This window comes from Anser anser (assembly GCF_964211835.1).
Source record: "Anser anser genome assembly, chromosome: 15".
Taxonomy (NCBI): domain Eukaryota; kingdom Metazoa; phylum Chordata; class Aves; order Anseriformes; family Anatidae; genus Anser; species Anser anser.
In genome coordinates this window covers 7406195-7434059 of record NC_139736.1, presented here as the reverse complement: position 1 = coordinate 7434059, position 27865 = coordinate 7406195, and the positions used below count along the sequence as shown (strand labels likewise).

General features: G+C 42.7%; 2 protein-coding genes across 3 annotated transcripts in view; both read left to right on the top strand.

Moving 5' to 3' along the window:
• The first annotated feature begins 626 nt into the window (after window positions 1–626).
• On the top strand, window positions 627–11845 carry NPTX2 (neuronal pentraxin 2). Its single transcript, XM_083800386.1, has 5 exons — window positions 627–1187; window positions 2612–2828; window positions 6221–6465; window positions 8046–8225; window positions 10217–11845. The coding sequence occupies exons 1-5, from the start codon at window positions 750–752 to the stop codon at window positions 10442–10444; spliced, it is 1308 nt and encodes a 435-aa protein (XP_083656512.1). The 5' UTR covers window positions 627–749; the 3' UTR covers window positions 10445–11845.
• A 154-nt stretch (window positions 11846–11999) lies between these two features.
• LOC310882121 (uncharacterized protein) overlaps window positions 12000–27865 on the top strand; it is an 81424-nt gene continuing 65558 nt past the window's right edge. For both annotated transcript variants that reach the window (XM_083800418.1, XM_083800417.1), the window contains exon 1: window positions 12000–13371. In XM_083800418.1, coding sequence (XP_083656544.1) covers window positions 13334–13371 — 38 coding nt within the window. In that variant the 5' untranslated portion in view covers window positions 12000–13333. The remainder of the gene's footprint in view (window positions 13372–27865) is intronic.

Below are 27865 nucleotides of genomic sequence, written 5' to 3'. Positions count from 1 at the left end.
TTAGAGTCCTAAGAGCAGCCTCTGCTGATGCATGAGGAAATTGTTTCTCCGTTTTTCCAACAGAGGCAACAGTTTGCGTTGCCTGTCCGTGAGTAGTTGGCGAGGACAATTCAGCTGAGCTACGTGTGGCACTTGGCAAAACAGGCAATCCTTCACTGACTGTATGTTTTAAGTAATTGTGGTCAACGTCAAAAGCGTCTGATACTGTGAATAATATAGATAAAACCGCAGTGGTCTTGCGGTCCTCTGTAAAAACTTCTGGTGATCCTTCTTAGAATAGCCCCATGCCTTTTCCATCATTAAATGTGAATACTGCCCTACTAAAACTTGAACCCCCCCCCGTTTCTGTGACACGATCTTTGAGCCAGGAGCTCGCTGCTCCAAGCCACCGCTGTCGCGGGCGGGCCTAGCCGCGGGGAAGCGACGTGACCTGCCCAGCCCCACCCCGACCTGGGCGCACGGAGCCGGGGGCCGCCTCAGCAGCCCCGCCTGGCCCGGGCCCCCCTCAAGCCCCTCGCCCGCCGGCTTCCCCCTCACAGCCCCAGCCCCCGGGACCAAGCGGCGTCAGCGGCGGCCGCAGCCAACCAGCGGCAGCCGGGAGCGCCCCCCCGTCCCCTCCCCGCCTCATAAAAGCCGCGGGCCGGCGAGGCGGGACGGGGCGGCGGCGGCTCCTGTCAGCGCCGCGTCCCCGCTCCGCTCCTGTCAGCGCCGCGTCCCCCGCCCGGCCCTCGCCTCCCGTGCCCGCCGGGATGCTGCCCGTGGTCGCCGGGCTCCTCCTCGCCGTAGCCGCGGGCGGCCGGGGGGCGGCGGGGGAGCAGGAGAGCCCGCCGGGCAGCCGCTTCGTCTGCACCTCGCTGCCGCTGGACACCGCCGGAGCCGGCTGCCCGCTGCCCCCCGTGCCCATGCAGGGCGGCGCGCTGCCCCCCGAGGAGGAGCTGAAAGCCACGGTGCTGCAGCTGCGGGAGACCGTCCTGCAGCAGAAGGAGACGATCGGGAGCCAGAGGGAAGCCATCCGGGAGCTCACCGGCAAGCTGAGCCGCTGCGAGAACACCGACGGCAAGCCCTGGAAGAAGGAGATGGGCAAGGGCAAGGACACCATGGGCGACCTGCCGAGGGACCCGGCGCAGGTCATCGACCAGCTCAGCCGCACCATGCAGACCCTGAAGGACCGGCTGGAGAGCCTGGAGGTAGGGCCGGGCAGGCAGCCTTCCTCCTGCCCTAGCCTCCTGTCCGAGGCCCTCAGCATGACACCACCAGCACGCTTCGGCTGTGTGGAGCTCTGCGAGCTGGCCGGTCGCTTGGCCGGTGTCCCTTGAGGTCTTGGCTCATCTGCTCGGCTTAATGGTAGCAGCCCGAAGGTCTCCTCTCCGAGTGTGTCCTCAGTGTGGGGGAGAGGTTATGGGATTTTTTCAGTGCTTGATTTCTGTACTAATATGCCTAATTTTCTGGGAATGTGGCTTCGTAGGGTTTGAGGTATAACGCTGACATCTGTAGCGATAAGACCTTGGCGTATGGTGCTGAGCCAGCCAGTGGTGACAAGGAGTTTGAGTAAGGCAGGTTGTGAAGATGAGGTGATGGATTTAGGGCTGGTGTTGAATAAAAAGGTTGTGATTCTGTGTGACTGAATACAAAGGGGACTTGATCCAAGCTCGCTGACAAAGGATTTCCATATGCTTTTGGACAGTGCCCATGGTTGAGTGGCACTTACAGAAACAATTTATAGAGTATCCCACATGAATGGTGCTGGGCAGTGTGTTTTGTCTTCCACACACAGAGAGATCCATAGGTGTCCTGTCTCCTACAAGCATTCAGTGGTGCTGGCGAGGATGGTAACTTCCTAAAGGTTATTCTCTGAGGTCTAAACACTGGGGACTGTTTTTCAGGTAGTTCTGAATGATCAGGTTGTGTAACAACCTCTTCATTAACATTGCTGGGTTTTCGAGGCACCTGATGTTGGCTTTTTTCTTTTTTTTAAAAGGTTGTAGAAGGGAAGCTCCACTAGAGTGAGATGTAGGTAGGTGGAACTGTTGGTTTCCTGGTATGCTTAAAGATACCAGTGTTATTTAACAAAGATTTTTGGTTGTTGCAGTTTAAAGAAAAATGCTTTCACTGTTAGTTTCTACAGTTGATCTAAAGAGCATCTGACTCCATACTCTGCAAGTCAAAACTGAGGAAACTTTAGTTTGGTAAATTTGCTTTAGAAGTTGTTAAACTTTTTTTGTTGAAATAATAGTTTTTTCTATTTACTGAAGTTGGTAATGTCATTTGCAGTAAGTAAAGCAAAAACTGACTTATGCACCACATGTACCCATAGTAAAGGAAATGCATCAAACCTGGCTTCCTACATTGATTTTATTGAACTTGAATTTATGAAGACTCCTTCATGTGAAACACTGGAAGCCTCTAACAAAAGTGCCCTTTTGTTTCAGGACCTGTTTTGCTACGGTGCTGATAAAAGCACTGAACATGACAAGTGCTAAAAAGCAATGCCTCTTTTGTACTTGCTGGAGAACTCGATGATCTTGCTTTCTTTCCTTTTAGTCAGAAACATATCCACATTTAACTTGTTGTTTTAGAAATGGCAAATTTTTTCTTCTCCTTTCCCCTAAAGCACCAACTCCGAGCCAATGTGTCGTATGCAGCACTGCCTAATGATCTTCGAGAGATGCTCCAGCGGAGGCTTGGAGACCTGGAACGCCAGCTCCTGACCAAAGTGGCCGAGCTTGAGGATGAAAAATCTTTGCTTCATAATGAGACATCAGCCCATCGGCAGAAGACAGAGACAGCCTTGAATGCATTGCTAGAAAGAGTGTCTGAATTAGAAAAAGGTAATTTGCACAGAATCTAAACACTTCCCCATGCTGATTTATTTTGTCTCCTCCCCCCTTCCACCACACTAGTTTAAATGTGTGTGTTGAGGAAAGGACAACAGTCTGCTCCTGGCTAAAGTGCTGGACTGAATATTAGGTAACAGTGCAAATACTTTCTTCCTTCCTTTCTTCCTTCTAACAGTGCAAAATTCCTTTCTTCCTTCTGTCAGAGGCTTCCTGCATGGCTTTGGCTTCCTGTCTCTTATCTTGGCATATGTGAGTGTTTAGAATGAAATACTCAGTGTTTGTGAGGTGGAAAGTTAAATAAAGAGGCAAGTGGAAATAGGAAGAAGTATGATATTGGTGTCAGGTAATTACCTGGGTAATGTCAAGTACACATCTAAGTAGAGCTGCCTTTATTTGGACTGAAAATAATGTAGGCTAAGCTAATTAGCACACTGCCTTTGATGTAATAAATGGTGTCTTTTGCCAGAACTGTTTCCTGCTACTTTGGAAATGTCACTGGTAGAATAAAGTCTTTCCTTCTATTGCTGGATATGCCATTGAGTAACTGCTGATACTTGAATTGTCCTATCTCAAGTACATAGCCTTTGGAGTTTATAGTAGATTACACATGGTGCCAATGGGGGACACTCTCTTAATCCTGGTCATTTAATCTGATACTTGGGTTAATTATTACTGAGATCTGTATGCTTGAGTAGGGTCCATTTATTTGAATTACAAATGTCTGTGAAAATGAGCTGAAGAACAGAACTGTATTTCTGGACTGATTATATACACCTACAAAGTAGACAGTGTAGGACTAGAGTACTGTTAAATATCACTGTCCAATCTTTAAATGATTTTTCCGAAGTGAATAGGCTCTGTCTGTAAAAGGAGCTTAATGGACGTGCTTTCAAAATGGCATAAACATGCATATCTCATGAATTTTAAAACGAAGCCTAATGGAACCATTTGTATAATACTGCATTAATGTTTTCATTTAAAAAGTGTGAAGGATAGGGAGAGGAGGAGGAAGAAGAACTCCGGTATTGACTCTGTCATTTAATGCTTTCCTGAGAGCTAAGATAAAACCTACACTGCAACTAAAATTCTGGAGAACTGGTGGCCTGTTAATGTCTTATGTGGCAAGTATTACTAGTCCATGCCTCTGAAAGATGTGACTCATATCAGTAAGTCATCAGAAAGAGAAAGGCAGTAGTGGGAGAACAAGAATGTGTAATTTGCTTGGGCTAAAAATAGCCCCTTCCCAGCTTTTTTTTTTGTGTGTGTGTGGGGAAGAGAGAGGGCTGTCTTCCTATAAGTCTCCAGGGAAGTGAAGTATTTGGGCCAGCAATCAAGACACAGGCTTTCTTTTGGTTGTGTAATTTGCTGTCTGTTACAACACGGTTTGCTTAGCTGTTCTGTGCCTTTGGCTCCTCAGTCAAATCAAGGTGAGGGTAATAATGACCTAACAACTTAATGAATCTGTAGATTAAAGGCAGTCAGTATTTGAAGTGATCTGACATTTTTTGAAAACAGCATTTCTACAGTGCTTTTATTTTAAATGACATGCTGTTTAACATCTATTCCTGCCAACTAACTAAAGTGCCATAAGCACCTGGTCGTTCTGAGACTAAGTAACTGGAGGAAGAACTAACCTTCCAAGGTGGCAGTATGAATTTGGGATTTTTATCTGCCACTATGACAGAAGTCTTTAGTTACCAGTGGAGCAGAAGAGCTTGAAGTTCATACAACTGTCCTGATTGCCAAAGTCTTCTGGTAATTTATACCAGTTGTCTCCTTCAACCGAAGTACGTGTTTCGATAAAAAGCAGGACTGATGGGAGGACTGATGCCGCAACTGATAGCGCCTGGCCTTAAATGTGATGCATAATTTTGCTGGAAACACGGACAAGTCACTTGCTATATTTAAATCCAAACCCCTTTAAAAGGGAATAACAATATTTTTTGCCCACTTTGTCCACAATCAATTGAGATTCTTTAGGAAAAGGACTGTTTTTCACTGTGCATGTACACATTGCCCAGAACAGGAGAATCTTGGTACCATTTGGAGCTGTGGATGTTTTTGAGTCATAAGGACAAACCTTAAAAGTGCAATTAAGATGAATATTGTTTGTTCTTTTCCAACCTATTATTGCTTCCTTAAGCTCTTTCACACAGTGACTAACGCTCTCAATGGAGTAAATTTTTTACTATTTTGACATGGGCTGTGCTAGCCTAGTGGAGGTTGCTCAACATTAGCCTTAAGACCCTACTTTTATTTGCTTATAAATTTGGAGTATTGCAGTTTTGGGGCTGTAAGGTCCTCAAGACAGACGCAAGCATCAGACAAGCTTTTTCTTCTTCCACCCCCTCTTTCTGTGAAAAATGCAGTCAAAACACTTCAGTTGCTTCTGAGAATCAGAACTGAAAGAATGCCAACAGTTTAAAAAATTCATATGAAAATTGTGGCAACCTTTTGTGACAGCAGCTCTTCATTTGGATTGGAGTGTGAAATTTGGCCATTTGGATTGAACTTGTTTTGGGAACGTGAGTAAAGGAAATGGGTGGGAATCAGGTTGTTAAAAGGTTGAGGTTGACACTCTACTACAGAACAATGGGGTTTTATTTTCTGGGCACAATGTGGAATTTCTCTCTTCCATTTAATATACTTAAATCTAAAAAATTACTTGCACATAACTACATCAGCATCATTTTGGTAGTTCACAAGTTTATATCACATTTTTCTTTATGTCACTTTGAACTTCAGCTTTATATTTGAGTTCAGAACTCTACTGGATTTGTCTATGGGTAGAAAACAGTTCTAAATTTAACTGCTTTTTGGAAGCTTTCTGGAATATATTAAATTTTTTGTTATTTCAGATTGGCCATCCAAATCAAGAGCATCAACCTGTTTCTCAGTCTGCTATCTATAAAATTGGGATACTGCTGCTAGCTCCCTGTGTAGAAGTAATAGGAAAAGAAGCATCATTTTGAAACACTGTCATGCTTTAATAATGAGTATAGTAGAGATTCACTGCTTAGTAACAGTAAATATGTTTTAAAACAGTTTGAATTGTGTGAGATAGGAAGGCCTCCAGCCATGAACTGAGCAATGAAGAAAGAAAATATTTAATAGCCTCTCATTAGTTGTATGCCATCTATTATTTTGCTCTGAGTGAGGAGGAAAAAGAAGTAATTAGCATGATGTATATAAAATCTAGTTGTATGCTCTAACTGTGCTGCAAAATCAACACTGACACAAAAAATATACTGAAGATTAGTATCCTCTTCAACATGAGTAAAATTAAAGTTTCTCAGTATAAATTATATTATTTTCCTAGCCTGAATTACATATATATTGTTTTGGTTGATGCTAAAGATTTTTCTTCCTCAATGTAATTCTAGGTAGCAGTGCATTTAAATCACCTGATGAATTCAAAGTGTCCCTTCCTCTTCGCACAAACTACTTGTATGGGAAGATCAAGAAGACTCTGCCAGAGCTGTATGCTTTTACTGTGTGCTTATGGCTGAGGTCAAGTGCTTCTCCTGGAATTGGCACTCCATTCTCATATGCTGTTCCTGGGCAGGCTAATGAAATTGTCCTCATAGAGTGGGGGAATAATCCGATTGAACTGCTAATTAACGATAAGGTAAGAATCCGTTTCACGTCTACATAGGCAGAATAACACTGTGTTTCTATGCCTGAACCCTGGGTACCTCTGTGGTAACTCATTCTCTCTGAGAGAACCGCCTCTGGGCCTTTGGGATGGTAGAAGAGTGTGTACCCGTCTGTTGTTGCCCATCTGTTTGTTGCAAATTCATAAAAGTACTATTAACAAAGTCAAATGGTATATGTATTTGTGTATTGAGGCAAGGCAGTGTGACATCTAGGTATGCTGTGCTTGTCCTCTCAAGTTACAAGCGGATCTTAGCCTCTTGAATTTTGTATCCCATCATTTCTTTTTTATGAAAAAGAAGCAGTGTTTGAAGCCACACTACTACAACACCTGTGAGATCTAAGCTAATTGCAGTATTCTTATCTTTATAATCCTAAAAGTTCTGTTATGTTACAGTTACCTTGGCAAAAAGTAGAGAGCAAAAGGCATGTAACTGTGGCTACTTTTATTATGTTTTGTGACAGAACATCATTTGAAACATAACTTTTTCAGACTTATGTCTAGATGCAGAAGGCAACATCTAATTGTCCCGTATGACTTCACACCACTGATGGTTTTTGAATTAGACCCGAGGCGAAACAAGACCTGTTGAAACTCTGCATTAAAACGGACTGGATACTTCCTTTTTCATCACCTTCTGTTTGGGTTAATTATAAAATGTAAATAGTTGAAGTGAGTGGATTTGAATCAGTGTGAGCAGAACTAGATTCTAAACTTTGCCCAAGCTGTACTGTAGTGTAACTTGCCTTCAGGCACATCCCTTGTTTTCTTGGGCCTGTTAGGTTTCCTAGTAACTCACTGTTCTCTGAGGGATCAGGTGTTTACAGATTTACAGCACAACTCAGCTGGTTCAGTCACATGGATGGTTAAGGACTTGTAACAGTCCTACCATCCTGCCAAATCAATAAAACTGAAATCAGGTTATTTTTAATGGCTTGTGGAAGAGAAGGAGACTTGAGCATGCTTGTTTTTTCACAATAACTTTTCTTCCGTTAAGTATTGTGTCAGTTGTACTAACATTTTGATAAGTTTTTCTTTCTCCCACATCACAGCTGCTTCATAGCCCACTACATTTATGTCTTTAGGTAAGCTTTTAGATCAAAGTCCTAAAGGAGCAGAATCCCTGCATAACAGCCTCCACAGCAGACCGATCTATTTGTCAGAGTTCTCACTGCAAATGGTGCAGGCAAACTGTAGACTTGAAGAGGAACTTAACATGAGCACTGGAGTGAAAGCTAGCAGTGAGATTTCAGTAAATGCTGCAGATAAATGTGCAGTATCACTGGGTTGATAGCAGCTTAGACTCTGGTACTTGTGTCTCGATTACAGATGAAACAAGGTCCTACATCTGGAATAAAAAGCACGCCCGTTTTCCTGAATACAGGAGAGCTGGGACAAAATAGGAAAATGTGGATTAGTATCTGCCCCTGAAGTTTATGCCTCTGCAGACAGTAGATAAGTACAGGCCCTTTACAAACATCATGCTTGAACTGCCAGACTTGGTTTACAACATTCGTTATTCTTTGGTTTTGTTGTTGTTGTTTTCATTGTAGGTTGCCCAGCTCCCTCTCTTCATTAGTGATGGAAAATGGCATCATATCTGTATTACGTGGACAACAAGAGATGGAATGTGGGAGGCTTTTCAGGATGGAGAGAAGCTTGGCACTGGGGAGAATCTTGCTCCTTGGCATCCAATTAAACCTGGAGGTGTCTTGATCCTGGGTCAGGAACAGGTAAGTGAATGATTGTGTGTTCCAAGGTTGTGTTGTTTTGTTTTGCTTAAAAAAAAACAAAACAAAACCCCACAACACACATGACCCCACAAACAAACAAAAAGCCCAATAAAAAAGACAAAAGGAAATAAAGACTCCCCAAGCAAACAGCAGCTGTGAGTCAATTTGCTTGTAAATGCTTGGTCTTCTTGTATATGTAGTATCTGAAAGATTAAAACAGCAACAAATACTTAATATAATCATACTTTGGTATAATATGTTTAATTTATTAAATATTCAGAATATTCATGTTGCAACTCATCCCCACTCTTAATGCTACAGGGTGCAGCTTTGTCAATGATCTGGGTAATACCTTAAATGACATCCTCAGAGCTAGGTTGCTCAGTGCTAGCAAAGTGGCCGCTGAAGTTAGAGAAAAGGACAGAACTGGCCAGTGCTGTTGTGTAAGCACAATCAAAAAGGAGCTTCCTGAAAGCAGACCAAGCCTACTTGCTTTGAATTTTTTTAATTGAAGCCAAATTGGCCACCCCCCTTAGCATATTGCTGGTTTTTTTTTCCTCTCCTCATTATCCCAAGAATAGTCAGAATGTTAGCCCCAGAGCCCCAGATTAGATGAAAGAAAGTGTTTATGGGGATGAGGGGACCAACAACTGGGCACTGGAGTTCTTGTGGGTGTATTGGGATCTTCTATCCTGATAACCTAAGTGCCAAGGGGAATTCCCTCTAGGCTGAGTTGTGTGGCTTTTCAGGTGCACACATCTTTACAGTAGTGGATTCTGTCACTAATTTAGAAGTTGATGTCTACTTTAAAGATAAGTGGGAAGGGTATGAATTCTACATCATATATTTGGTTTCTCGTTAAAGGTAGTGGTAAATAGCTCTCTTAATGCAAATGCTAATAAAGTTTGAATATTAGTATTGCCAACAGATGGTGTTCATGAGGTTGAGGGTAAGTCCTTTCTGAATATGGGAAAAGAATATTCAAAATCCTTTGTTTTAGGCAATAGCTTAATGAGATATTAACTATGAATTGTGTGGCTCTATTATCGTGATGTTTTTATCTGTTTGTTCTTTGGATGATTATATATATATTATTCTAATAAAAATAATTGATTGTAACGCATAGCAGGAAATATTCTTTCTCCAGGATTCCCAGGTTCACTACTGGGCAAGGCAATGAAGAATTAATTTTGTCCTGATGCTGATTTCAGTAGCTCCTTACCCATGACAAAAGTGACAGAATGGTAAATTCAGAATCCTAATACACTGCACGGCAGATGCTCCAGCTCACTATTAAATGGCTGGCAGCTTTTTCTGTAACTCTCTCTTGCCATTGCCTGTACTATGCTTGGCTCTGTCCTGTGCTACCAGTTCCATGTTAGTCTGATCACACTGTCCTTTAGTAGTGAGTTGAGCAAATAAACACTTCAGGCTTGCGCAGTAACAGTTGGCGTTACTCATTTGGTTCAGCCAGCAGAAGCCTGTGAATCCAGATCCAAAGATCCCATCTTGTAGTCCCTGTGGACCATTGGTCAAGGGCTGCAGTAACAGTTTAATCTATAGCTATGAAGCTTTGAGTGATCTTACGCATCTATGTAGTTCTTGCTGAAGCTTTCTTGTGCCAAGCTTGCAAAATGAGTCCTAAATCAGCCTCAATATTTAAAGCTGCCTTCCTGCTCTGTTGCTTGGGGGCAGGGTTAGTTAAGTGTAGCTGTAACTGTAGGTGACTGTATACCATTGTGTGATGATGTACAGTCACTACTGTTTGCTTTGAATTGTTTGGAACCATTTCAGACTGGAGCTTTTACCTGTTCCACAGAATGACATCTTGTTCAAAGTAGCCCTTCTAGAAACTTGAAGTTGCTTGTCCCTGTCACTTACCTCTGTGCCCCCTTTTAGCAGCGTGGCTGTGGGTGGGAGGGTCTTCAAGTTTGGTGAAGAAAATGCTGAAATAATCTTCTCATCTAATCCTAATTCTTGTGTGCCTGAAGGACACAGTAGGAGGAAGATTTGATGCAACTCAAGCCTTCGTTGGGGAAATGAGCCAGTTCAATATATGGGACAGGGTCTTAAAAGCTGAAGACATCATGAATATTGCTAACTGCTCTACCAACATGCCTGGCAACATCATACCCTGGGTTGATAACAACGTTGATGTGTTTGGAGGTGCAACTAAATGGCCTGTGGAGACATGTGAAGAGCGTCTGCTAGATTTATAGCTGCAATTGTTTCCCATTCAAGTGCCCCCTTTAGTAGGACAATCTTCTGTGCAATCTAAAGCACTTATTTTTCTTTGTCCTTCCCTAACTCCTTAAAAAAATGAAATAAATTGCCTCAGTGGAAAAAAAAACCACAACACACCGTAGTTTTGGGGCATTGAGCCTGACAATGAAAGAAGCACTTCTTGTCTAGAGCAGCCCTTCTTTTCTTATGGGCTGATCCAGAAATATGCTTTGGCCTGCAGCTGCCTTTGGGTTAGGCCCTACTTTAGGACATGAGTTCTTCTGACAGGGATGGGGAGCAGTTGTCAAAAGGAGTGCTCTAGTTAACATGTTAATGTGCAGTGCTAACACAGCACGAAGACTTAACAGGCTAAATGTGAATCCTTCCTTCCAGTCCATTGTCTCCCCTTCGAATTGAAGCCATTCTTTTTTAGCCCTTTTTAAAGAAATCACTTTATCCTTATATTACAGTGATTATGGTGCAACTGTGGATAGAGCAGAACCGCCACTGTCTGAGCGCAATGGTCTTGCTTCTTAATTTACAGTTCAGAAATCTTTATTTTATGATAAGGAGGCAATGTATTTGACACATGCTATTCTAGTTCAATTTGCAGAAAGGGCTGTGTAATCAGCATAGCTCCACTGAAGTAGAGAAGCTTCAGGTAAGGCTCTGTCCCAAAGCCTGTCTTTCCCTAGCCAGGATCCCTGTATAGATGGTTGGATGAAAGATTGTATTTGTATTTTCTGTAGGCTGAATGTACTGAATTTGTAGTGACCTGGCTTGTAAACTTTTCTCTATTGTTTCTCTTGCTTTAGTCCATGTCTCTTCTTTAAATATACAAGCTGTGATTAGGTGAATTTCTGTTTTCTTTTGCTTTGAAAGGCCTTTTTATGAGCAAGTGCCAAAGTTCAGTTTCAGCTTGCTAAGAATCACTATATATTTTTCCAACATAAGTCTTCTGCACTGTTTTCTATGTTATTATAATGGTCCTATGTAACATGTGCTGGTTCTTTCAATTCTTGTTGACTGTCTCTCTTCTGTAAGCACTGGGCTGACTACTATATTTTTTCATTTTCTCTAAATATTTTGCAAACAATGTTGCTGTTTTCCTTGGCATTGACGTGACTACTTAGTTTGTGGCTCGCGGATAGCAAATGCACTGTACTGGGAAAGAGTTAATACTTTTGTTATTTAAAAGAAAAAGAATTTAAAGGGGTGGGGAGGGGGAATTTATATAGCTAAATATCATATTTTATTTTTCATATGTTTGAATTGTAAGAATAATATGGTGACAGTCCCATTTGTAGGATAAAGTTACATATTTCCATTAATATGTAGTATGCTATTCTTAACAGAAAATTCTTATAATGAACTTTTAATTAAAATGCAATGTAAAATGAGTCTCATAATTACTTTGTGGTCACACAAGACATTGAATGTTCTTTTTCATTATTGCTGTGAGTTCTGCTAATATTTCTCTAGTCTGATAGAAGTACAGACCTAACAAATTGATTTTTCTGGAGTTGCCTTAATTCCCTACATGTCTTAAATCACAATCTGTGAACCAAAAGGGGCTTGGTGTGTGTGTGTGTGTGTGAGTTGTGTGTGTTACCTTGCCTGGGGACCCCGGGGTGAGTCTCTACATTTGGACGTCGGGGGGTGTTGCAAGCTCTGAGGCATCACCTCCTGCTGTGATCAGACAAGTGCTTGTTTGTGGGGTGGCTCTATGGGAGTGGGATGGGACAGAGTAAATGTTTGTTTTTCATTTTTACAGTAGTGAGAAACCAAAAGTATAAAAGTTTGCTGCTGGATGAAAGTGGAGCTTGTAGGCATCTTAAGAGTCCCAAGCCAGTGTGAGAAGAGCAGTTCAACAAACAGAAAGAAGAGACTTGTTGAAGTGTGGTAGCAGAGGCAGTACATCTGTGCCAGTTGTAAAGTGTGGCGTCCACAGCATCTAACAGTAAACAAAATGCTCTGCTTGGTAAGCTAACAAGCTGATGGTGTTCTCTGTAAGAGAAAATCAGCTGCAGCAGAAATGTTTCTCTGGCTCTGACATTCTGATATCCTTCTCCATCCATGGAGAATTTGAGGTTTCTATGGAATATTACACAATTAGATTTCAAAAGATCTCATTTGGATTTGTTAAACAAACGAAAAAATCTCCACAACAGGGTTGGTATTTCCCATCCCTGCAAGAAAAAAAAACAGACCTCAACATCCCAATGTTGTATGTCCTAAGGTCAAGGAGAGTGTAAAATTTCATTCTATTCTCATCTTGTGAGACCATCTTACGGGTCAGAGACCTGCAGGGGTATCAGCCTTCTACTTAATCCACCCTTCTTTATCAGCTTTTTTTTAAAATAAACTGTAGGAACTGAAGACTGGCATTCTCTGGGGTGAGGGCTGCCCTTTAGGAAATAGCTTTTGCAGATCTCACTCTGTTCTTGAAAGGATGCAATGGTGAAATTGTCTTGGACATCTTCCTGCATGGCTGGGAGCCTGCAGACAGAAGCGCTCTATCATTGGCAGTTCGGTGTTTGGGATTGGTTTGTTAGTAGGGAGAAGGAGAAGGGCTTTGCTCTTCAGTTGGCCATGCTGATCTTTATTTGGAGAGTTACTCAAACACGCTCACAATTTTAGTCCTGTCTTTGGTACTGCCTAGCAATGAACACCTGAGTGAGAAACTGCACCTGGGTGGGGAGGTGGTGGTGGTGGTGGTGGTGGTGGGTGGGGGCTGTAATTGCCTCGTTGAGTGCACCTTGAGAACACCTGCTCTGGGGGCTGCTCTTAGGTGGGCTGGTCCTGGGCAGCAGCTGCCTGACTTCTTTGCTTTGGCTGTGAGAAGTTGAAAAGATTCAACTACAGGAGTGTAACAGAGCTTCGGAATGGAAATCAATGCTAAAAGTAGTTGCTTTCTTCCAAGGTATGTCAAAGTGTTTGGGCAAGAGGGCGTTTGGGGATATTCATCCTGTTACAACCTGACCTAGAGCTTGGATGGATCTTCTCTGCTAAAGATAAACAGCATAGCCCTCTGGTTGCTTTTTATTGACTGATTACATAACTGAGACTGTAGGGATCTGGAGACAGGATTTTTTTTTTTTTTAAGATGCTTATTCTTTAGTAAAAACTATAGCTAAGCAGTGTTTATTGAGAAGATTTGTATATATATATACACACACACTAAATATTTTATCTTTTGCACGATACTACCTTTTTCATTAAAAAGAAGAAAAGATGTGTATTGATTTTTATTTTTTTACCTTTATCTCACAATGAAAAGCCATAGCTGTTATTTTGCTATTCCACGTTCTGGGAGTCACATGTTTTATGTGCGTCTATAAGCAGATGGCAAAACAGGAGTAAATATTACCATATTCCAGCATCTCGACTGTTTATAGAGCGTGGAAGTGACAAGACAACCTTCGGTTCCCAAACCGCTCTGAATGCACATAAGTAATAACTTATGGAAAGCTGACTGACAGCTACAGCACTTGGAAGATGCAGTAATGCAGATTTCTAGAAAATCTGTTTCTGTTTAAAAAACAGAGCTAGGACTCCTAAGAGTCGTGTCAGTGATCCTAACAAGTCGACCTCTTGGGAGCTGTGAACTGGCTAGGTCCCCAGCTTGCTTCTTGGGTGCGAATGCTGTTCAGTTAGTTTCTGCTTTGCACTGCTCTGTTTGTATGCATTTGCTGCATTTAATGGCTGTTGAATGACAAAGGATCTAGCTGTTGGTTGGTAGGTTTAAATCCAGATTATATTCCTTCAAAGATGCTTGGGAGGGGGGGGGGATCATGTTATCTGTCTGGCTGTTAGAAAGCGTAGATTGTGTTGTCCATTTAAAGGGCTTTGTCTCTGTGGTTGCTGCCTAACTAGAGCTGGGAGTTGCAGAGGGGAGGAGGACGGCAGCTGTGCCTCACAGCTGTGAGTGGGAGACCAACTCCTTTGTGTGGATGACTTGCTCCTGGGCTGTGCTTGCTTGTTAAATTGTTAATTTAGGTCTCAGAAAGGCAAGGAAGACCACAGTAATTCTTGCAGCGAACCCTTGTTTTTGCACACACCTCCTCAGTGGCTGAATGTGTGAGATTGCAAAGGAGCAGCTGAGTCTGTTTTGCTCCAGAGAGCTGGGTTTTTTTTCAGCCCTTTCCCAAAGGTGAAATGCAGGCTGGCAGTGAACCTGCTCCATTGAATTAGATGCTTAGAGGTGGCACTTCTTCAATCAGAATAACCATTGTTCTAAAAAAACTGTTTATATAACCTACAGAATAGATTTATTTCTTGTTTGCTAGTGGCACCTATCTCTAAGTATGAGGATTCTTCAACCAGTTGCTGTTGGTTCTTCAGGTTGAGAGGGAAGATCAGCCTTCCTCTACCACATCATCCTCCAGGGCAACTTGAATCTTGCTGTGGAGTGCAGATACAGAAGAAAGTAGCCTGGCAAAAGCTTTTGCCACAGATGATGCTCCCTTGATGTTGCTGTAGGAATCTGAGACTAGACACAGCAAGGAATTAGAGATCTGCTGATGGAGAGAGTCAGGTACTATCAAAGTCACAGCAGAAATGAAAGGTCTACTGGTAGCCAGGGACTCCCAGGGTTTTGGAGGTACTAAGGAATATTTTGCAGAGATCTTTCACCAAAACTCTTCTTTTTCTCTTGTGTGTAAAGGAGAAAACTGGACCTTGATAACGTTCACAGTTTAGTTATGAGGCTTAAATAATACATGAGTTTTACAGAGCTAAAAATCTTCTGGAAAGAATTGAATTAATTGCACCCCTGGCTATAGCCATTGCTAAAAGCCTGCACTTAGAAAAGTATAAATTTGCACAAGGCATTCAGAGGTCCATTTCTTACTCTGTAGGAGAGCTGGGATGAGTGAGGGCTGGAGTTTTAGCCAAGCTTCACGTACAGAAGCTCTTTGATGGCCTGATGCTACTGGGAGACCTTCAGTTTATTTGCTATGGAAGCCCTGGTGTTTCCCCTGAGGTGGCTCCCAGCATGTGTTTGTCCAAGCAGGTGAGCTCTTGGTGGTGTTTCCAACCTCCTGCCCATGGCTGTGGTGCTCCTGCCGTGTGAAGGGTGCTGAGCAGTGCTCTTCAACAGCACCAACCCATCCCCTCGCTCCTGGTCGGCTTGTGTGGGATCGTGGGGAGCAGAGCTTGCCTTACAGAGGCAGTTCTCTGTAAGTTCTCACTGATGAGTTCTCTCATCAGTGGTGTGGTGTGTGCTTTTCTTCCAAACTAGATGTTTTTGCAAATGTTTTGCCCTGATTCTTAGAGCACTAAGCTGTTCCTGACAGTGGTTCTGGAGTGCTTATTGAGATTAATGGATAAGAGTTCAGAAAGGGAACCGAATGAATATTTTGTAGAAGGACCTAGATGGTTTTTGAGGTACTAGAAGCTCTTTTATTTAGTATTAAAAAATAAAATTAAACCAGCTTATGGTTAATTTGAAATCCTTATGCTATTGCATCAGAGTTGGTCACCTAGGCTTATCACCACAACAAGAATTGCTCTCCTGATCCCACTGGACAAAAGGAAACCTATTTAAAGGGCATACTCCTGTGTTAAAAAGAGTGTGTTTAAACCTCCTGGGTAACAGCACTAGGTAAACAGGTGATTTATAACTTTCCGTTTTACTATTATACTCACTGATTGCTGTCTATTTGCAGTGGGAAGCCTGCTGTGCCATTGTGCTGTGGTCCCAGACATGGCTGTTTTACCTGTAATAGGAAGCAGTTGTTTTTCCCCCTATTTCAGAGGGCACAGAGCAGGCAGCTGCCTCCTTGCTGGCTCGAAGCTGGGGAGAGGTTGTCCTGTGCAACCTTCTGTCCCTGCAGCTGCAAAGGGGTCTTGGGAGAAATAGTCTGCACTGGTTCTTAATTTAGTGTGAGATTTCCCTCGGGAGATGTTTTTGGCTGACAGAACAGAACAGGCCTAGGTTTGCTTTCCAGGGATGATGTAGCTTGCAGGAAGGTGCTCTGTTTTAGGTTAGAGTTTCTCTTCTTGCCTTATTTTATTTTTTTCTTCTCTTTATGGCCAATTATAAATGGTTGATAAACACCTGTAATAAAATACAGATCTGCATTGGCAAATCATTTTTTTCATTAAAGAAAGCTGTTACTTACTGTGTGGAGAGTACATCTCCTCCTAAGAGATCGAATTATTTATGGGAGTGCATTAATTAGGTTTTTCAAGGCTTCCAAGGTCTTGGAGCTTAGCAGCCAGCTCCGGGGATAACTGCAGTAGGTAAATACCTCTCTGTCTTAAGTACAATTTAATAGAACTGGAAAACAGCTGTCAATATGATGTGCTTGGGACTTCTAGCCCATTGGGGGGCTCTTGTCAAACTGAAAGCTAGCACCTACAAAGCTTTTGCAAAGGGATGATCAGAACTTTCCAGCTGAGTAACTGTGCTGGTCCCAGGCATCCAGGCAATGCTGGGGGCTTCCAGAGCTGGTTTGGTTTCCAGTTTTACATCTGTGTATCTGTGTTTTCTTAATTCTGAGGTGTATCAGCACTCTTGCTCACCTGTTGTGACTGTCATCTTGGTAAACAGCAGATCTATCTCTGCTCTCCTGTTCAGCAGCAGCTCCAGTGCTTTCGCTAGTGGCGTTGTGCATTCCACCTCGAGTTTCTGTGCGTCTGTTCATGAGTATTTGGCATTGATCAAATATGCTGCTATGGTTACTCAGGTGCTGTTGACTACACAGGTCAGCTTGGAAGAGCTTTAAACAAAGTATTTGGGACAGAATGCAACACTCACTTGTGAATTTAAGACCTGGCACATCGGTTTGAACAAGTTATGTAGAAAATAATGTCTGCCTTTTTTTTCCCCTACGCTTGGGATTTGGAAAAAACATAAGAAAAATATTGCTTTGACGCCAGTCCAAGCAATGACAGTGGCTCCTGCTGAAAATAGAAGCCAGACTGTTTGTTCTGGGAATAGCCTGAAGGCCGGTAGGGCTTTGTGCACACAAGTGGCAGGAGGATGTACAAAGTGAGAAACCCACTGAAGAGTACAGGTGTCCTCAGCTGCGTCAGCACAAATCAAGAATAACTCTGATGTGGATGGGGCTGACTGCAAATCTCCACCACAGCAATACACCTGTACAAACATCTGAGGGCTGAGATTTGCAACCGTTTGGAAATGGAAGGGGCTGGAATAGGATTCTCAGACCTTGTGGTGCCATCTCATGGTTCAGGGGTAAGGTGCTAGCAGATCACTTTTGGAGACTGAGGCCTGGGTTTTTGTAACGATGAAGATTTGGGCTGCTATGAGGTTGGCCCACTGAGGGCTGTAGCCATGATTTTACTCTTCTAATCATGAGCTACTGTGAGCTGAATTGACAGGAGGTGGTGTTCAGGTCCTGGAAACTTAGTGAAGTCTGTTGTGTACTGCAGCATGCGTGGGGTTTGAAAAGGGACTGCTGTAAAGCGTCTTTACAGATGCATAATGGTACCTGCACAAAGCTATGCTGTTCAGTGCCTTTCTGCTTACTTTACCCTGAAGAAATGAACGTGACTGAAACAAGTCTGCATTTCCTCTTCTGGTTACACTGGAGGCAAAATTTCCATAGACGTGAATGGGAGAGGAGCAAGAAAGTGTTTGAGACAAGACTGAGCATGCTGGTAAAAATGAAATACAAAAATGCGGTGTGACTTGAAAACTATTTTAGAAAACACAAGCTGAAGTGGGTTACTCTGGTTACACTGGTCTGTTATGTCCTTTCTTTCTTTCTTCTGTAATTTTGAGGAGACAGTGAGGAGTCCTTAGAGATGGGTTTTGTGTGTTAAAGGGGGAAATGTTCTAGCATTTGCTGAGCACAATAAATATCACTGCCAAATAAGCAGGTCCCTATTTTGATATGGCAAAAATATTGCAAATGAGAATTCACGTCAAGCCATTACAGGAAACAAGAGTTGATTTATTACTTTTAATTAAAAATATTAACCTTGCTTTCTCTCTTGATTGTCTCCCCAGGAAACTGGGCGATGGTTGGCATTTACTAACTCTTGGAGCAACCTCTTTGGTGGGTGGGTTGTGCAGCGGGGTCTCTGTCTTCTACTTCTCTCCCCTCTTCCTAGATCTTGGGTGCAAGTATGCTGCAACTGAAAGCCTGGACAAAAAAAACTTATCTACCTTCATTGTCATAAGTAATAGCAGCATATTACTAATATTTCTTGGGTTTGGTCCTGGTTTTCCATTCAGTGCTTGGAATCCAAAGTCTGGGCATTCATATACTTGTTTTTCAGGTGAAGGATGCTAATTTGAATGGCATTTTCATTGAGCTGAGAATTGGCAGTTCTCTTTATGTACTTATTTTATCTTGGTTATTGTAGCAGACTTCTTGCACTTGCAGGAGGAGGACAAGACAGCATAACCCACTTGAGAGGGAAGTGGAAGGAAACTGTGACCATGGCAATAGGTGTTGTAAGGGGAAAAGTTGTCGTTGAATTCAGCAATAGAGATTGGAAATAATGTCTGTTGTGGTCATTGTGGACACGGAGAGAACCATCTTCCCCCTTGGACTTTGCCTGAAGGTCAAGTTCATATTTCAGTAGGTTATACTGCAGCAGCAACTGACTCCAGATATGCTTGTTTTCATCCTACTGTCCTGTGGGGTGTGTGTGTGAAGTCTCTTTTCATTACCAGACATAGTCGTTTCCCTTTCCTGATGCAGACTGCAGTGCTCTAGAGCAGTCTGAATTAAATGCCAAGGTGAAAACAGGTTGCTGTAGAAACCCATGTCAGATTTGCAAATGGTTCTTGTGCACCTCTGGGGCCATGTTACCAATAAAGACTCTGTTGTGTTTTTTTTTTTTAATGGTATTAAGAAATGATCCTTCAGTACTAAAAACCAGCTGGAACTACCAGAAGGCATATGATACAGCTTAGAAAGGGAGGGAGTTGACTGTATGACAAGTTGTTCAGGGAACTGCTGAAACTTTGGAAACCGTCCCTTGGCTTTAGTGGGCTCTGGCCATAGGTCCCCCTGTTCACTGCAATCTGTGCAATGTGCAGCGTGTTGTATCCCAGGTGGTCTTTTCATATCAACAAGCCCATGGTGGAAGCAAAAACTGTTCTAGAGCACTGCCTTCTCCTTTCCCTATGCAAAGCATAAAAGGATGTTGGTGACAATTGTACATAAATTGTGAGGCGTGTAGAGCTGACAGTACTTGATTCTGAAACATTGTTCTGGTGCTTCCTGAACATCCCTTTGATACCTCTGCATCTTCTCGGATTAGCAATGCTGTTATAATAGCACATGGCACAAATCTAGTTACATGAGCTCTTTGGTATTTGACTGTTTTTTTTTGAGCAGTGTTTTAGGCGTTATTGAAACATTTGTGTGCTTTTTGGCTCTGAAAAATACAAATTCAAAACAAAACCCTATAAACCTTCGTTTAATCAAATCATACCTCTAACAATAGTCCACATGCATAATAAGGTGGGTGAATGCCAAATGCAACTTTGCAAATCCTGCCAGAGCAGAAAATCAGGACAGGCGGGGGGATTTTTAGAGAGCCTTGCTTTCTTCCCAGAAAAATCACTGTAATATGTTGCGTTATTAATGCCTAGGTGAGAACTGCAAGTGGATTTAATTTGGAGCTATGCTAAGCTATATTGTATTTGCTAACACTTAGTTTATCTCTGACGATTTAAATGTTCCTGGTTTGCTGAAGCTGTGCTCGTTTCACTGACTAAAACTTGTCTGTCGACAACCTTGTCAACTGAAAGCATTAGAAGAGAATGAAATCACTTTCTGGGCCTTGCCCCTGATGGGAATTGCTGTAATATTTTAAACCTCAAAAAGGTTCGAAGTGTAACAGAGCAACATGACCACAGTCAGATTTATCAGTGCTGCTTTCATCTTGGCTTTGGGCCATCCCCTGTCCGCAAAATTCCTGTTGATGTCCCATCTGGATTTCAGTAGAAATTGATGGTAGGGTAAAGCTCTCTGATCCTATCAGTTCACATTTGCATCACTTTCGTTCTGGATGTGCTATGAAGGGCTGGAAGCGCCACTTGTTAAACTCTAATTAGCAGGCAAGCAGAGGAGAATACAAGGTCAATTTAGCACTCCTGGAATTTGAATTATTTTCTGAATTTGAAGGATGGGGGGAAAAGAAGTCAAAGCTCATGCCTCCGAGTTCAGCTGCCTTTCTAAAACAGCTCCTCAGGAGATTAAAAAAAAAAAAACCCCAAGACTTGAATAGAGCCCTCTAATTCTAGTTGTCTATATATTTTGCTGCCATAATTGTTTCATACTTTAATGTGCAAATTTGGGTTTGATGCATGTCTTCCCCAAAACACAGAGGGGATGGGGAAGAATGAAACTTAATTATGACTATTGAGAGCAAGTGAGTGACGTTCCCAAATGTCAGTGTGACAGGTCCTCTCAGTGTATCAGGTCCAAGACCTGATTTGTCTGTCTAAAGGCTTCGTGCCTACTGCAGGACTTTGTTACCCTGGCACTTCTTATTGGTACAAAAATCATGATAATAGTACCTGTTTCTGCTCTTTCCTTCCCTCCCTATTTAAGCTAGTTTTGTCATTATAATCTTCAACCACAGCAGATGATAAGAATTTGGAGAAAGCTACATGCAGACTAGTAGTTGAAAGGAGGCAGTCGGTAAGAGCAGCAGTCAAGCTAGCTGGGGCATGAAGCAAAATACTGGTCTAGTTTGACTGGTCTGGGGCTTGTTGAAGACAACAGAGTCTTCTTTGACTTCAGCAGACTCTGAATCTGTCCTAGCCCTGTTGTCTCAAGGGATACTTTAGCTCTTCTTGAGGATCAGTGGGGTTCCTGTGGATTTGATCACTTGGGCAGCATTTCAGAAGTGAGCTGCTGACCTCTGCTTAAGAGCAGAAATGTCACCTCTTGAACTGAAGGCACAGGCATGCAGTCCAGCCTGCAGGTGAGGTTTTGGGGCAGGTCACAAAAGTGGAAGACTGTGTTTGGGCATCCTGCAGAGAGCTGTGCAGCGAGTTTGCTGACTGCTGAGCTCAGTCATCCTTCAGAGGGTGTCCCCTCTCTGCCCTCTGACTATCTACAGGCCAAACAGGCTCCTAAAGCCCAAGTCAAGCGAGTTATTGTGAATGCTTTGCTCTCTTACTAGCTTTAACCAGGTGCCCTGCCAAGAAAACTGGCATTCAGGTAGCGTACTGCTCCGCTCAGCTTCAAGCTGAATTGCTTTGCATTATTGTCTATTATTTTCAGACTCACCCGAACTCTTTACATGCATCCTGGGTCACTGATGCAAACAGACTATTATTATGGGTCTGAATCAACATTGCAGTGCAGTCAGCGGCAGTTCAGGTCTCCCGGCGCATACCAATTTATTCTCTCAATGCAGCCAAAGTGAGTGAAGCCTCATTGCCCAGTCAAGGTGATTGAATGCAACTGCAGCTGGTTGATTAAACTGAACGAAGGGAAACAGTCATGTGTCACTCCACACGCTCTACCACATGAAACAAGGGGATTAGATATGGTGAATTTCTAGTAATGAAAGCAGGCAATCGGGTTCGTCATAAAATCAGCTTAAAAGAGCTTTCTAGATTCCAGAGAGAACTAAAATAACTTGACCTACCTTGGTGCTGTAATCTTTAAATGCTGCTTAACATCTGCTCATCAGCACTTGGCAATAATATTTCTGATGAAATTTGTAATAGGCAGCACTGTCTTGCGTTGAAAATAATAATGTAGAGGGAAATCGTGATGGAGGAAAAAACGTCATTACACAAGGGTTAAAAGTGGAACAGAATCGTTTGGCTTGAGTTTGAAAAAGAAAAAGTTTAGTAGAAAGGTGCAGCTACAGCAATCTCACTGAGGGCGCTGGCTGGGCACAAGCACAGTCCGGTGGCCTGGGGCGAGGTGAAGCATCCCTTCAGTCCCCTGCAGGAGTTTAGCATTAGAACCAGTTCTTAAGGGATCTCAGTTAACAGTACAACCATAGATCTCTGAGTGTGTTCTTAGCTGTGGTGGTACAGAAGGTACTTAACACCAGGTGGGCTGGATGTGAGCCCTTGCAGGCAGAGGAAGGTGTTTTGAAGGGCTGCATGCTGTCTTCGGCTGCATAACCAGCTAGGAACGTTTTGGGGTCTTTCTTGCAGCCCTTATAATTTCTGGGGCTTTTTTCCTTTCCTAGTGTGAGTCTTTCTTCAGCTGAAGGAGGAATTGGTTCCTGCCAATGCCCTGTAGAGAAGTCAAATATCATCTCTGTCCCAGATGCTGTTCTTGGATTCATATATTCAAGGATGATATTAATTGCTTTGCCACTGGGAACGCCTAACAAATTGCTTGTTCTTTATGTTGACAAATCCTTTATTCAGCTTGCTTTCCAGGATGTGGTTCCTCATGCAGAATGCTCATTGGTTCCTAGACATATAGCTCCGTGTCTTGGCTTTATTAAAATCTATTTTGTTGGAAAGATTCCAATCTATTAAGCTACCCAGGCCACACTGCTGGCCTCTTTCCATCCTGTTCTACTACTGTGGTGTCCTTTGTAGTCTGTAAGTTCACTTAGTAGAATATACGTTTGTTTCAGAATTAAAAATGGCAGTGAGTATGCTAGGCCTGGTATGGATTCGTGTGGAACATACAGCCACTTGTTGCTACTTCCCTGTAGACATACTTTTGGAAATCTGTTGCTTCCCCACTCTTAATTTGTTTACCATGGACTTTAATTGAAGCTACAGAGTTGTACAATGAATATATCAAAATTGAAATCCCAGTAGTCTTCCGCAGCCTAATTTATGTGTGGGCTTTCCTCCCAGCACTTCCCTTGGAGCTCATCAATATCTGTTCCCTTTTTCTTTTTTTTTTTTTTTCTTCCCCCTTTATTTAGGGGTTGAATCTCTTGGACTGTTCGGTAGTGTGTGTACTGTTTCCCTGTACACAGGTACTTCTTGACAGTAATATTCTGAGATTTCTACAGCAACCTCAGTTTTTGGCACTGAATTCCTCTTCAGTGTTTTTTTTTTTTTTTTGAAATATTCTGTGGTATTTTTTTTTTCAACTCTTGTGATCTACATGTTATCTTTATCTTTCATGGGAGCTGAAATAGAAGGATCACTTTGCATCTCTAATAAATACTCCCAGACTAATTCAGGGAAATGCTTCATAATCTCCTTAACTGTAGAATTGGACTGGAGATGGGTATTTTGTTAGGGTAAATGCATAAATTCCAAATTTTTCTTTTCTTTTCTATTTTTATTTTTCCCCTTCTCCTCTGAATTGCATTAGTATGAAGGGTGGAGGTGGGGAGAAAGTGAATCAAGTCTAGTGGAGGTTTGTTGGTTTGTTTTTCTGGAAGGACCAGCTTGGATTTTTCCTCTACATAGATTTTTGCATTGTTTTGCAGAGCATCTCTTCTGCAGAGTAACTCCACTGAGAGGGACAGCTTGTGCTGTGGCTTTCTGCTGCATTTCCTACCCTTGTAAGGTGTAGTATCTGGTTGTTGTCTCGTGTTCCTCTGCCCACGGGCAGTTCTCACTCCCTTCCTCCCTGCCCGACCCCTCTCCGGGATACTTCTGACCAGGCCAGCTCACCCATCTTGAGAAGGCAGAGGCATGTCCAGGGAGGGAGGTGCTGCAGCATCAGGTGAGAGCCAGTGGCTGTCCCTTGGACCAGTACCAAGTACGTGAATCACGGTGTTTTACAAGAAGATAGTTGACAAATCAATTATTTTAATAGCTGTGCTATCTTCATTTATACGCGCAGAGAAGGATTATTTTGTTCTTGTTAAAAGTGAATGTTTCTTTCTTTGCTCTGTCTCTGTGCACAGCATGTCTTGCTGTTACATTTAAGTTGCTATAAACTCTAAATCAATAATCCCATTAAGAAGAAAAAAGGGGTCTAGTAGCAATAAGCACAATTGCAGAGTTAATCAGATCATCTTTATGTGAGTTGTAGGCTCTGTAGAGTTAGAACATCTTTGGGAAGCAAAATCAATATGGACACAATGCAGTCGCTTTATTTTCTGGGTACCAACAGTACTAGAGTGGGGTCTGGGTGCATGCATGGGACCCAGGGAATTTGCTGCCTGGGAACACCACAGCTGTGGGAAAGGAATGGCTGCTGCTATGGGATCAAATAACAAAGCGGTGTATGTTTTGGGCACTCAAGTGTCTGGGAGAGGTATGGATCCAAGAATTTCTTCACTATTACTCCCTCCCCGCCCCCTTCAGAAAATGTCTAAAATAGCACTGCATTTTAAATGCAGCATGTTGTGTTGTTAACTACTTATTTTGCAGTGTTTAAAAAGAAATGCAAACACCTGATTTTATGAACAGATCCTTTGGAAGAGGTGGTCCTGTTTTTCTCATCTCTCCTTTCAATCATAATTTCTAAGCACGCTCCTTATGGCTGAGCTCTGGGTGCACCTGGCCGTGCTGGGGAGATCCCAGTGAGATTTATTTTTTCCCAAACCAGACTCTGCACAACTCCTTCCAAGTAGAGTTGCACCCTGTTCTCTGCAGCCACCACCACATAAATAGCTATTGAAGACGGCAAAATTGAAACCACAAAAAAGATGGGCCTTCTCGTTGTTTCATTATCGTTAAATATGATCTCTGCTGTGCGGTGGAATAACCAGCGCCCAACGCCGCTGCATCTTGATTGCTATTCAATGATCCTTTAAGATGAACCCTGCTGTATGTTCAACAGATTAGTGTACAGCCTTCTCCCTGCACTTTACATTAAGCAGTAGATCATGTAACTGTGCCTTAAATATTTAGCACACTTCTGTTTGCTAATAAAGATTTTTAGGAGAAATAATGTTTCATGCTGACACCCTCGCTAATAATCAAGTGCAGCTGGCTGACGATGTATGGCACCAGAGCTTGGTGCTGCCTGTCCTGGTAGGAAATAGTGTCTCTGTAGCATGCTGTGCAAACTGGGAGGGTGGTCAGGGCCAGCGGAGCAGCTGGATGCATGTTGGTGTTGTCCAGCAAGTGCTGCAGAGTGAGGGGGTCTTCGTGCACCCTCCTATGGAAAGGGGTAAGCAAAGCTTTCTGAAAGCAGGTTTAATTCAAATGGAGCTGTTGTATTTTCAGTAGCTCAGCATGTCTGAGCTGGCTTGTTAGCAGCTCCTGGTGCTGAAGAGCTGGTCTGTGCTGTATATCCTTACCTAGGCAGCTGTACAGCCTTTATTTGTGTAGTGAGAACCCAAAGATGTCCCTGGAGAGAGAACCAAATTTCCTCTTAGTTGGGTTAGTTTCTAAAATCGCATCTTGGTCTCGGCAAGGCTTGATTTGAGCTAGATCTTCATTTATGTAATTCCCCTACTGTCTTCCAGCTATCAAACTGTTTTTTAAATATAAACCATTTCTCAAGGATAATTTTAGACCTGGATCATGTACAAGAAGGCATTCACATGCTATTCTCACCACCTGGTCTGTTTGGATTTGATGGTTTGCCTGAATATTTCCCAGACCTGATTTTCCTCCAGTTAAACTACCGTGTACCAAAATGTCTTGCAGAATCAACTGGTTGTGCAGTATTTGGACACAAACTGCCTTTTTGCTCACATAAGGGAACAAAAAGTGTGGTTAAGGATAAATGCAAGGTTCATAGCTATCCACCTTTGAAGAGACCTGTCATCACAAGCCATAACAAGGAAATTTAAGCTGGATCTTAAGAACAATCCTTTAGTGGTTGGAGAGGGTTCCTCAGTGTTTTACACAAAGTTTGAAATGTTTAGAGAGTTTATGAAAGAAAAAGCATTTCAGTGAGACACGTGCTCTTTTGATTTTGGCTTAAAGAATAGACTTTTCCCAACATGAATAAAAGGATGCTACATACGTGAGATGGTCTTCTTGCACTTACGACTCAAAGGATTTATTGCTGCTCAGGTCTTTACAATTCTCCACCCAATACAAGCTCAGCCTAAACCTGAAGTATTTAGGAAAGTTTGTTTTCTTGGCATGAATAACATGGTCTGCACTGACAGCAGAGGTGAGAGGGGGAGCTAAATCTTGAAGAGCTTTTCTCAGTGGCAGTTTTGACTTTTAATTATGTTATTGTTTATCATTTTATGAATTGCTGTTTTTGTTTTGTTTACAACCTGCTTCTAAGATTTCTATTAAGCATGCTAGAACAACACAAATCCAAAAACCAGCTCTAAGCATTCCCCTTCAGATTGCATTTCAGTAATGTGTACATGAAGTGAGATACAGATAAATATTTAATAGCTATATAAGCAATATACTTCTTTCCCTCGCTTTTTTTTTTGGTCTGGGAAAGTAACTTGTGTACACAAACATTGCGTGTGTATAGTTGTGTAAGAACACATTTTATCCATGTTTACTTGTATATACGCACATAATTGTGCATACACAAATATGCACCCACTTCCCAGCACATGAGAAGAGGGGGTGACTGAAATCGAGATTCAGTGTAGACTTTGACACCACTGTGACAGTGCAAACCTACCCCCAGAGTTGTCCCGAGCTTCATGGCAATGTTTCAAGATAACTGCAGGAAGCTCATCCTCTAGCATAATAACCACCTTACACTGGTGTGTACTTGGTGTCTGCGCACATGTAAATTCTTCATTCATACAGCATAAAGTCTTTCACCTTATTTCAGTCTTGCAGCTGGAGCCGTACTGACTGCTCAGAGGTGTCCACGTATCATCTGATCAGCCCCATAACGTGTAGAACAAATAACAGCTTGGATGTTCCCGAAGAAAAAGCACTGACTGAGATAAGAGTAAAACTGAATCTTAGGAAGGAGGGAGTGGATCATTGGTTGGGTCATATTTTTTCTGAAGATCTAGGGCTGGAGCAGCACTGAAGGTGACCGAATGTTGTATTTTAGAACACTTAACGTGGATCTTGCCCCAAGTTGCTCCAAGTGCACAGACGTGTGGAGCAAAATCAGGGTTAATCTTCTGTGGCATAAATTAGTTAGAGCAGTGCAAAGGAACGTTTCAAAAACTTGCGTGCTAAATAAATTACTGGTCATGTTTTATTTAAAGTGCTGGAGCTGCCGGCGGAGAGCATAGCAAACAAGCGGACTTTCAATTAAAGTAGCAGCCAGGATTTTCCTCCCGGCGCTCCCGTGACTTCTTGCACTTGTTCAGCATTATTGCATGGTGCTAGCAACTGAGCAGAACCGCATGTACGCACGTGGTCCCCATGCACGCTCCATCACACAACCAAGCAGCTCATCTCCCATGTCCAAAACTCCTTTTAATAAACACTGTTAGGACATCTAGCTAACCCCGAGTCTCTTTGCTTAGATCCTATGGATGCCAGCCTGGGTTTGCATTAGTGATACCGGGCTGTTCCTGGTGCTGCGCATCGCTTGAAATCCAGCGTGATGCTGGTTGCTGTGACGTGGGAACTGGACTCTTCCCTGTGCCTGCCCCCACGCTGCGAGACTTAAGGGTGGGTCGGTGCCAAGCTGCAG